Source organism: Arachis duranensis, chromosome 2, assembly GCF_000817695.3.
Source record: "Arachis duranensis cultivar V14167 chromosome 2, aradu.V14167.gnm2.J7QH, whole genome shotgun sequence".
Taxonomy (NCBI): domain Eukaryota; kingdom Viridiplantae; phylum Streptophyta; class Magnoliopsida; order Fabales; family Fabaceae; genus Arachis; species Arachis duranensis.
Window position 1 is genome coordinate 13,487,556 of NC_029773.3, and position 11,628 is coordinate 13,499,183.

General features: G+C 32.7%; 1 protein-coding gene across 5 annotated transcripts; it reads right to left on the reverse strand.

Annotated features, from left to right (window-relative positions):
• Positions 1–3,800: 3,800 nt before the first annotated feature.
• LOC107473642 (protein trichome birefringence-like 14) lies at positions 3,801–10,488 on the reverse strand. 5 transcript variants are annotated; one of them, XM_016093219.3, is made up of 6 exons: positions 9,761–10,488; positions 7,191–7,257; positions 6,551–6,734; positions 5,750–5,947; positions 5,362–5,557; positions 3,801–5,031 (listed from the first exon to the last, which is right to left on the reverse strand). In XM_016093219.3, the coding sequence occupies exons 3-6, from the start codon at positions 6,702–6,704 to the stop codon at positions 4,203–4,205; spliced, it is 1,377 nt and encodes a 458-aa protein (XP_015948705.1). In that variant the 5' UTR covers positions 6,705–6,734; positions 7,191–7,257; positions 9,761–10,488; the 3' UTR covers positions 3,801–4,202. The 5 variants fall into 5 exon arrangements, with proteins under 5 accessions (XP_015948705.1, XP_052113173.1, XP_015948706.1 ...); XM_052257213.1 differs by having other exon boundaries at positions 5,750–5,914; positions 6,551–6,808; XM_016093220.3 differs by having other exon boundaries at positions 6,551–6,808.
• Between the last annotated feature and the right edge of the window lie 1,140 nt (positions 10,489–11,628).

Here is an 11,628-nt window from a genome sequence, read left to right on the forward strand (position 1 = left end):
CTAAAGAACATAAAGAGAAAACAAACACAACACATACACAATCACAAAAAACAAAATTCATAGAAGATATGCTCAATCAATCATGATGCATGTCTATCCCTAGTGCAGGTAATGAGCTCATGTGTCGGTTGCCTACCCGCTCCTGACATTACCCGGACACGAGTCCCAGATATAGCTTTTTAGATGCATACAGTGTGCTTATAAGTCGTACGGCTAGACCACATACAGTGTGACTTTCCAAATCAATAAGCGTACATCTGAAAAACAGTTCTCAGTGTGTGGGCGTCTCCACTTTATATTTGGCACTAAGGCCCAACAATGCCACATCTGCTCTCCTGTGACAGACAGTCTTTTAAAACTTTTTCTTTATCTTTGTCCTTTGCTCTCCTGCAGCAGAGATCCCTTTAATTATCTTTCTTTCCTTTACTTTTCGTTCTTTTTCTTTTCTTTTGTATCATTCCACAATATAAATTATCTTTGATAAAGAAAATAATTTATTTTAATATAAAAAGTAATTTTGAATAAAAACTCAAAATAACATTTATATTTTTCTTTTAAAACTTAGTTTATAAAACCTTATTTCTAAGACTTTTACTAATTCTTTTCTAGATCACAAACTTTTTAATATTCTATTTCTAACCTCAATATTACAAAATTATATCTGAACCCTTACGTATTTTTTTATATTTATAAAAATAATCCTAATTCCAAATAAAATATCCACTTTACCCCTGTTCTTTATTTAGTGTCCAAAATACCCGAAAAACTTGATATAATTATAAACCTAACCTTAGTCTTTTTATAAAAATAAAACTACACCCTTCAAAATAAAATTTTCAAACTAATTTCTTGTCCTCCACCGAGACCGAAATCCTATTTTATTTGTTATCAAAACATTAACTTAAAATTTTATCTATTTTTGAGCTGACTGAAACACAACCTCATCAAAATATCAATTTATCAACAAAATTCAACATAAAATGCAATCAAATTTCAATAACACTCAATCTAAACATCAGTTCACTTATCAAATATCATTTAGTCGGTGAAAATTCATCCAAACTCTACCTTCGTACGAAATTAAAATACTTGAAGCTCCGGAGAAGCTTTCTGACCGAATTGCCAAAGAAAAAAACGTCCAGAATTGTCCATGCCTCCTAGAACTCCAGTTGGTCAATTTCAAAGGGTAGGGAGTTACGTCTCCGTCGACTTTCACCGATCAAAAGTAACGCCAACACGTAAAAAAAAGAAGATATAAATACTTTTATCGGATTAGATTTTTTATTGGAGTTACAGATCACAGAAAATCGAGAAGGAAAGTTAACGGGGTCACGGTTCTTCAATGAGTGCTTTTGGTTTCTTTCTTCTTTTTTTTTCATGCAATTCAGTTATGAATGCATGAAGAATAGGAGAAGGTAATTGGCTTTTAGTGGGGGTATGATTTGGCAATGAAAAAGGATTAAGTGTCATCGCCTAATGACATATGGTTCCATGATAAGTCTCTTTCTTTTTCTTTCTTATATGCTCGGTGATAACATATGATGATGATTAAGGTTGTGTAACATGAAGTGCTATTGTTGAATGTGAGTCCATGTTTCTTTTCTTCCTTTTTTCTTCTTTCGGTCAACAATAATAATAATAATAAGATTAAATACATATGAGTTACTAATATAAATGACATTAGTAATTTAGAAATTAAAAGATATTTGATGAAACTTTAGTAACTTTAAACTCATCAAGAAATACTCATAATTTTTTATATCAATAAAAGTCGGACTTAATAATAATATTAATATTATTATTTGAGCTTTATTATAATTAGAGTAAGTAAAATAAATAAATAACATAATAATAAAATTATATTACCATTTATTTTACTTTAGGATTCGAAATCGACTCGTTAAAATAAAACTAATCGCTTTAAAATATTATTTTAAGAAAAACCTGCGTTAGTGCAAAAACTAGAGTTGCACTTCTCTTAAAAGATTTGTGTTTTACCATTAAAAGATTTATGTATTTATCGTCAGAAAATTTTTGTTCGTCATATAATTTGTTTATCGTAAAAAAGTTTCTTATGTTTAACATCACAAAATTTATGTATTTTGGCTAAAGAAATTTCTTCTTTTTTTGTGCATTTTTTCTTCAATTTTTTTGTTTGGTTTCTCTTTTATTCATAAAGTATCATTTTTATTCTCAATATTTTGGGGTAAGTTCAAAAGTTATCTCTAACGTTTAAATCGTCCTATTAAACCCCTAACGTTTCAAAATTGACTCAATGTTGTCCTGTCATTAAGAATCTGTTAACAGAATTGACGGCGAGACAAAATTGAGACGATTTTGAAACATTAGGGACTTAAATAAGACGAAAACATTGGAGACAAAAACGATACATAGAAATAAATTTTAACGTTATCCTAAAAAATAATATCAATTTTTTACCGTACATAGTTATTCAATTATTTTTTAATCACATCTAAGTAAATTATACTTAACCACATTATTTTTATTCTAAATAAATTTATTTTTTTATAATTTTACTCTTAAAGAATTTTATTCATCATAAAACGTTTGTAGAATGACTAATACATAAACTTGTGAAAAAAAATGATACATATACAATAAAGTAATGTGATTCTAATCATTTTACAAACATTTCACGATGAGTAAAAATCTTTAAGAGTAAAATTATAAAAAAAAAATTATTTAGAATGAAAGTAATGTGATTAAGTGTAATTTGCTTAGATATGATTAAAAAATAATTGAATAACTATGTATCATAAAAGATTGATATTATTGAAGGATAAAATTAAAATTTATTTCTATGTATCGTTTTCCTTACGTTTTCGTCCTATTTAAGTCTCTAATGTTTCAAAATCGTCTCAATTTTGTCTTGTCGTCAATTCTGTTAACAAATTTCTAACGGCAAGACAACATTGAGTCAATTTTGAAACGTTAGGGACTTAAATAGGACGATTTAAACGTTAGGGACAACTTTAGAACTTATCCCAGACGTTGAGGACAAAAATGATACTTTACTCTTTATTCTTCTTTTACATAAAATTTTAAAAAATGTAAAAAAAATAATGAAAGAAAAAACAAAGAAGAATAAGGAAAAAACTTAGGAAAGGAAGGAAAGAGAAATATAGAACCAAAAAAAAAAACAAGATATAAAAGAAAAAGGGAAAAAACCGCACAAAAACTCAAAAAGAAGAGGGAGAAGAACGGGTCGGTTTGGTTCGGATTCATGGTAAAATTAGAACTGAACCGATCAAAATATGATTGGTTCGGATTTATGTTTTTTTGTACATGTATCCGAACCAAACCAAACCGATTAAGAACGGATTGGTTTGGTTTGGGTAATTGGGTACCCGATGACTTTGAAATTCATAAAAAAAAATCAAATTTTTATTTTAAAAATTCAACAAGTACAATAAACATGTAACATCAATAGAAATAATCCAAACATGTTAAATACCAAATACATTAAAAATTAAACTCATTAAAATCCAAATATATTAATAGTGAATAATCTTTGTCTAATGAAAAAGTCATATATATTTTTTTATTTTTTTTATTTAATTAGTCTATGATTAGGTTCACGAGTTGATTCGGGTTCCGCACTCTCAGAACCAATACCCGAACCAATCACTAACAAAAACCATCGATTTGGTTCGGGTTGAACCCAATTACCCGTTGGTTCCAGAACCAATTTAACTAGTTCGATTCGGGTTTGGACAGATAATCGAATACCCGCTACCCATGCTCACCCCTAAAAAAAAGGAAAAAAATGCGAGAAAAAGAACACATAACACATAAGACTTTATTAAATTTAGTAACCAGAAAATTTGGTTACCCAATATTTCTATTTCCTGCGTTATTCAATAGGTACTTAGCTCGTGCCTGGTTTTAGTTCTGCTGCTTAGTATCCTCTGTTAAAAGCATAATTCTAGTTTTTTGGCACAGATATGGGACAAAATGAAACTATATTAACTCCCATATTCTTATTCAGTGCCAACGTAATAATACATAAAATACATTTGACTGAAAACAAAACTGGTCTCCCTAGACCATAAAGAATTGACAGATTTGATTCCCCAAGGCCAAACATCTTACTAACACATGTCAGCCTATGTATTTTCTTTTGTTCTTCACTTTTTTGACAGGTTATAAGAGTGGAAGATGCAACTAAACTGTGCCAGAACCTATATCTGAGCAACAAGGAGTTCATTCCAGGTATCCGGAATACCAGGTAAACACCAATGCAAACAGTCACTTGTGTTTTGAATTCCTCTAGCAGTGTAGCGTGACATGTGAGCCTCATCCCTCAATTGTGAAAGGGCTGTTATATCCAGTATCTTGATCTTGGTTCCCTTTAGTGCACTCTCAATAGTTTGATCCATAGATCCCTCTTGTGTGACCTCACTGCCATTAGTAAACGGGATAGTGTTATCGCAACTGCCACCAGTGTTCCAATCCCCGTTGTAGAAATGCCTTGGTGATATAGTCCTGAAGAAAGCTTTGAGTCGAGGGTGTGAGACAAGTTGCGAATCAAGCCATCTGACAACATTGTGGATTGTCAAGTTTTTGGCATTGGGAATCTCTGCAATCCTTTTGTCTTCATTGGGCTTTCCATCAACATGCATTACCCACCTGTTTGCAGTAAGTTTCCCCCGGTTCCAATGGTGTCCTGTATTAAGAACCAAAACATCAAAGCGATCAAGGAATCGTCTCATGAAAGCTGGTGGCCGATCCAAGTGCATGGCAACCTCGGAAAGTTTGTCCAAGACATTAAGGGGAACCAGATCACATAAGCTAGCTGACCAGTAATATAAGATTGTGGTATTGGTCTTCGGAAACCTGTAAGCCCAGCCATCAGGACGAATAGCCCCACGGGGTTTTACTAGACCATATTCCCATGCAACATTTTGAACCTCAGGGTTTTCTTGTCCACCAGTGACCATACACATCAGAGATTGAAATTGTTGCCGGCCCAGCGAATCTCCTATGAATGCAATCGTTTTGTCCTTCATCCTAGATTCCCACATTAACGTTATAGACTACTTGCAAACAAGTATACACATTAATTACAAGGAGTAGAAATTCTAAGTTAACAAGATATAGTAAGTACAAATTAACAAACACAAGATTTAGTTGTAAAATTAGTACGATACAATGTTATTTATGTTAACAGCACAACAGTTGAGAAAATCAAGCAGGCAAACCAGCCAGAAAACTTTCATCACCATTTCAGATCCAGAAAATTCCAGAAAAAAAGAGTAAATCAAAATCGCATGTTAATCTTGTTAAAAAAGATGTGTTAATTAACAATTTGTTGAAAGAAAAAGAAAGGATTATACCTACTTTCTCAAGAAGGAAGAGCTGTCAAATTCTGGCATATCACAATTTACTGGCTGCCAGCGGTAGCCCTCATATGAGAAATCTGGCCGTTGTGTCATCCTACATGACCACATGGAGGATAACCACTGCTTACAGCCAAATCCAGAATAAAGTGGTCTCCTACTCTCTGCAACCCACCTGCCCTTGGCATAATTACAATCTGAAAAGGACAAATCCAAGTAATGCTAAAATCCAGCCAGTAAACTTCATTGATGAATGAAAATACAAGCAAATGCCAACCGTGATTTAAAACACACACACATACAAAATATGCAGAATATTAGCTAATTTACTAGTGCATTAGCTTAAACTTCGTTGTAACAAATCTAAGAATATAACTAAAAGAATGTACCTTCACTGCTGGGAGATCTAACATCTTGATTGTATTGAATTTCTAGAGATTTTGCAGGAAAAGATCCTACAGCTTCTGAATCCACAGTATTTGCATTTGGGATGGTTCCATTTTTCGTGATTGGAGTTGAGGATTTTCCCTCACTTTCTTCCAGCTTTTGAGTTCCTGTTGAATCAATTCGGACTTCTGTAGGAAATTCTGAGTAGATATTATTTATAAAGGGTAAAAATAATAAAAATCAACAGTTAATAATCAAACTTAGCAAGCTAAGAAAAATGGTAATTGAAAAATACAAACAACGTGAAAACGGTTACACAACCAACAAGAATCAAATACCCATTAGTAGTCAATAAAACAGTGAGCAACAAGATCGTACAAGAGGTACAACTTTGAGCATAGCAAATGTGAATCTGTTATTTGATCACCATTGCTTTACAGAAATCCACACAAAAAATGTAATTAACAGGGTTCATTGTTTATTATGGAAAATCTTTAAGCCTCACAAAGAGAGGCAAAGACAATTATTACTTCATATGGATATCTACACCGCTGAGTAGTAGGAAAAGATAAAAAAATTGCACATTACATAATGATTCTATATTCAAGAATAAGTAATGATTATAAGAATGTATTAACATCAACAACTAGGTGTTCTCAAAGTCTAGTAATCATATCAGAATCCTAAACTATTTCAGCCATTCTTGCAGGAATGTACATATATCCACTTCAAGGCACAAGACAAGAGATAAAATAAACTATCAATATCACTTGGTTTATCTGGCAAGACAACAGAATACCAACCTGAAGGCATGAGGTACCATTCTTGAGCTGACCTTAAAGTCGCAGCTATTGGATTACTCTCCCATGTCCAAAGTAATATGGTAAAAAGAAAACAAGCAGCCAGAGCTAGGGAAATAGGCCTCCCTCTGAAGCTATAATTAATTCCACTTTTCATCTATAACTATGTCCAGTTCTTTGAATTTGTCTGTACATTCAGGAAGTGCCCATCAGATAACAACACACCACCAGTAAGTAATTCTTAACATTCATGAGCCCTATCTGTGCAAGTATAGAAATTCCAAATTTTAAAATATGAAAAACAGTTAAAGTATCATGAAAATGATGAAGCAATTGACCTGTAGTTCCATAACAACTAACAAGTGTCTAACTTAGCTATAGTTCAGGAACAACTAACAAGTGTCTATTTTTCTGATATTTACACAAAATCTCCAATTATCCAATTATCTGCAGCTTTATATCAAATCCAATTTAAAATAAGTTTTACATATATTCAAAACCAAGTTTTTTTACCAAATCCAATTTTTTCCACCATTTTTAATCCAAACCAGTATTGAAATTCACCATGGTTAGCAATAACTACATATTTAAATGCTTGATATCCACCACCATTTTGGTCACCCATACTAAGGAGAACAATAACCTGAATCAGTTGTGCTAGTGAAAAATCTATACTTGTTGTCACTGCCCACTGACCAACAATATTGAACCTGTGGCAGAAGAGAGACCATCAGAGAAATAACTACTATAGAAAAAGCAACTGTAGATTGTACTTGATATGATGCCAGATTAATCAGTAAACCTAATTTTCAAGCTGCATAGTGTATGGCATTAGTAAAAGTTACAAAATTAGATATTTGTAATATTGCTGTAAATAACACAATAAAGTGAGCCATACAAAACACTTTGTGCATCTTCCAAAATAGTGTTCAAAGCTGTATTAGGACACAATTCTGTATAGTAATCATTTCTTCAAAACACCTTGTAACGACCCAACTTCCAGTACGTCATGATTGTACCAAAAGTAAGGCGTTACTAACCTATTTCTGGAAATTTTGGGGTAAAAACAAACCACACGTTCTCAGTAGGAAATGGGAATGCTGTAAAAGTAATGAAATAAAATGCAAATAATTAACATACTCAAGGAAACTATATTTTTATCAAACCTTTTTGAAAATACTCTTGGTTTTACTTTAGCTAATTAATTACCTCTTTCAAAATCTCTAAACTCAAAACAAATTTTAAATATAAAACTAGTCACATTAACCATCTCTCAGCCACATAATTAATTCTCAATCAAAACATCAATTCTTAGTCACGTTAATACATTCACAACCTAATAGTACAAACAAGAAATTCAGTTCAACATACAAGCAAGTCACAACAAGACACAACACAATCACAGGGAAGTAATACAAGCACACACAACCAAATACAAGTGCACAAACAATATGATGCATGTCTGTCCTAAGCAGGCCATGAGTTCATGTGTCGATTTACACCCTGCAGCCCGACATTACCTAGGAACTAGTCCTAGATATGGCTTTATTTCTGTAGGTGAACTTCGGCCTACAGAAATGGCACTCCTGTAAGTGAACTTCGGCTTGCAAGAATAGTCTAAACACAACACAACAACTTTTTGTAGGTGAACTTCGACCTACAGAAATGGCACTCCTGTAAGTGAACTTCGGCTTACAGAAATGGCGCCCCTGTAAGTGAACTTCGGCTTACAGGACAACTCTCTGTAGGTGAACTTCAGCCTACAGGAGCAACACCCTGAGATACACAATTGATATTTACTGTAGGTGAACTTCGGCCTACGGGAATAACAACACTCTGTAGGTGAACTTTGGCCTACAGGACCTCTAGGGTTAACGGAAAAGCAGCAGGTGAACATACAATAAATGATCATATCACAAGACTCAACTCTTTGTTCTCATTCTCTTTCTCTCATTCCTCTTTTCTCTTTCTTTCTCTGTTCAATCAGACTACATAAACTTTATGGCTGTCACTTTTGCAACATCTCAACTCAACAAACTTTAAAACTATTTTTTTCAATTTAATTCTCTTTCAAAGGATTCAAGAGACCCATTTATTTTAATTTTACTAAATACTTTCCAAAACATAACCCTTTTCATATTAAATCAAACTCAACATAATTCCTTCCTTAAATAATTCAAACTTGAAACATAAACCTTTTCTTGGTAATCCAAATTCAAAATAGTATAATTCTTTTCTTATCTAAGTAAAACTCAAATAATATAATTTTCCAAATTCAAATCTTTTTAAATAATTTCCACAAAGCCTTAAGATTTTATAAAATTTCGCCAGCACCTCCCCTAAAACTCGGATTTAGCCACCCTTACGGGTTCCCTCTTTCTTAACAAATCACCAGTCCTTTTCTCAACAATTATCAAACAGAAGATGCTCAATCATTCAAAAATTCACAATTCATAATAATTAATAATTTAACCATACTCTGCAATTTCCACATAATCCATCAATCCAACTCCCTTCTCATCAATTCATAACTAATTTCCACATATCATAGAATCCTTTCAAAATTAAACTTAATCAATGAGTATTCCAAAAATCAGCCTTCATAATTCTAGTTATTTTAAAGTCATTTATCTATTAGCAAAGTTACTATTTTATTTTAAAAGAAGTCAGATTTCAAGAAAATAATTCAGTAATCAAATTTCAATCTTTTAATAGTTCTCAAACTTAATTCTAATTAATCACGAATCAACATTAACAACCATCAAAACCAATTCCAACCAATCGCACGTCAGTTTCACAGCCATTCCGTTATATCAGATAAATAAAATCAACGGCAAGCACTTATTCTCAATAATCAGAATACAGTCACAACTCAACCAACTCAGCATAATCTCCAAAAACCAGATTTCTCAACAATTCCATCAAAATCAGAAAACCAATTTCAGTCACAGCCTCAATCCAAAATTAATCTTGTCAAGTAATCAATCACTCACAACAAGAACACCCAATGACATTCACAGCCACAACCTAAAATCAATAAATTAATTGAAATACTAGAAAATCATCTCAATACCAAACTTAATCCAAATTTCACAACCACAAATCAAGTTTATTCCTATCAATTAATCATATTTATGAATTATTTGCAATTACTCACTAAACTTCATTGGCATTCATAAGTTAAAACTGTTAATTTTGAAATAAATCCCCTACCTCAAAGTCGAACTCACGAAAGTCACCTAATACAACAGCTCCAGCGTTGGTTCCCGGCGGCAAAGGCTCCAGCAACTACGAAACTAGAAGCAGAGGCAGAACAGAGCAAGAACAGCAGCAGCGATCTTGAACTCAACAAACAGCAGCGGCAAGCCAACAGTAGCTCGGGTGGTGGTTCAACAGGTCAACAGCAGCGCAGCAGCTCAAGGGTGGTTGTGGCAGTGGCGGCAGCATCAACGGCAGGATTGGAAGCAGCAGCGATGACTGGGTGCACAACAGTGACGAGAACTCCTCTTCCTCGCGATCTACTCAACGGCGGCGACGGCGACGACAAGGATGAACGGCGACGAAGGCGGCTGGCTCCAGCGATGGTGACAGGTCATGATGAGGACGACGATGGCCTCGGCGGCGAGCTCGCAGCAGGCGCGACGCCACTCTCCTCTGTTTCTCTCTTCCTTCTCGGCGTGGGTGGATGGCACGACGGCAAACAAGACACGGCTGGGTGTGACGGGTTCGGCGGAGTCACAGCAACGGTGACGCGACGGTGCAGCTTCGACGGCGTTCGGCTCCTCAGCGGCTTCAGATCTGACAGCGACGTGACCTCACTCCACGGCGGCGAACTCCTCCCTCCTTCTCTTCTCCGTTTTCCCTTTCTCTCTGTGTTTTTTATTTTGACAGCGTAGGTTCTCCGTTTTTCCTTTCTCTCTCTCTCTTTTCTTTTAGATCTGACCGTGTTGGTGATCACAGTTAACTTACTGATTTATTAGGTCAATCCATAAATTATTAGTCTAACTAATAAAATTGCTTTTACGTAAATAAAAAATATAAAATAATCAAAAATTTAAAAATAAAATTTTAAAAACATATTTTTATTAACATTTTAAAAATAATTAAGTCAAATTCTATAAATAACTAATATAAATATAAACATATAATTAGTTCATACTACTATAATAGTTTTAAATTTAATTAATTTGTACTTCAATTAAAAAATAATTAATTTAAAAGATATTGAATTAAGTATTTCCATGTATATATATTTATGTATTAGTTAAAAAATATTAAAATATATACTATAAAAAGCATGAAAGATACCAAAACACAAACTAGTGCAGTAATTATCAACTTGGTCTTCATATGAGAAGAGCGTACCAGTTTTGACCAGTTCATTTTTTTAAGCAGTTAGTATACTAAACCAAACCGATACAAAGTTCGGTTTATCGATTTTCTAGTTGAATTGATTGGTCCGGTCCAGTTTTTCAACTATGTGTGTTAGGTTTAGGAAGAAAGGGGTTGGGCGTTGCGTTCAGAGGCTGGAAAAAGGGAAAAATTAGGGTTAGGGTTTTTGATTTTTAATTTGGGAATTTTTGAGATTTAGGATTAGAAATTAGGGATTTTATAAAAAAATATGGACAGATATGAATAAATATTTTGATAAAATTAAAGGGTAGGATAATTTTAAAAGTAAATGTACTCCGTTAAAAATATTTAAGAACATTGTTTATCAACATATTACTAAATTCAATTAATTATTTTTAATTTAAAATATAAAATGAACATATTAATCACATTTTTATAAAATATAGTTTAAACTCAATATTAATTATTCAAATTAAATGATATAACTTTTCATTATTTTTCTATCACCGGAAGATTAATTTCAAATTATAAAATAACTAATTATAATAAAAATTATACAAAAATATTAATTGACTTAAACTTAAAGTATTCATAAAATCAATTTAATCATGCTCGATAGATTATTTTCTAAAAATAAAGAATTTAAATTAAATCATAATTTATTTATAATAGAATTTATTTAAATTAAATTATATAATTCTTTCTTATTTTTTAATTATTGGAATTAT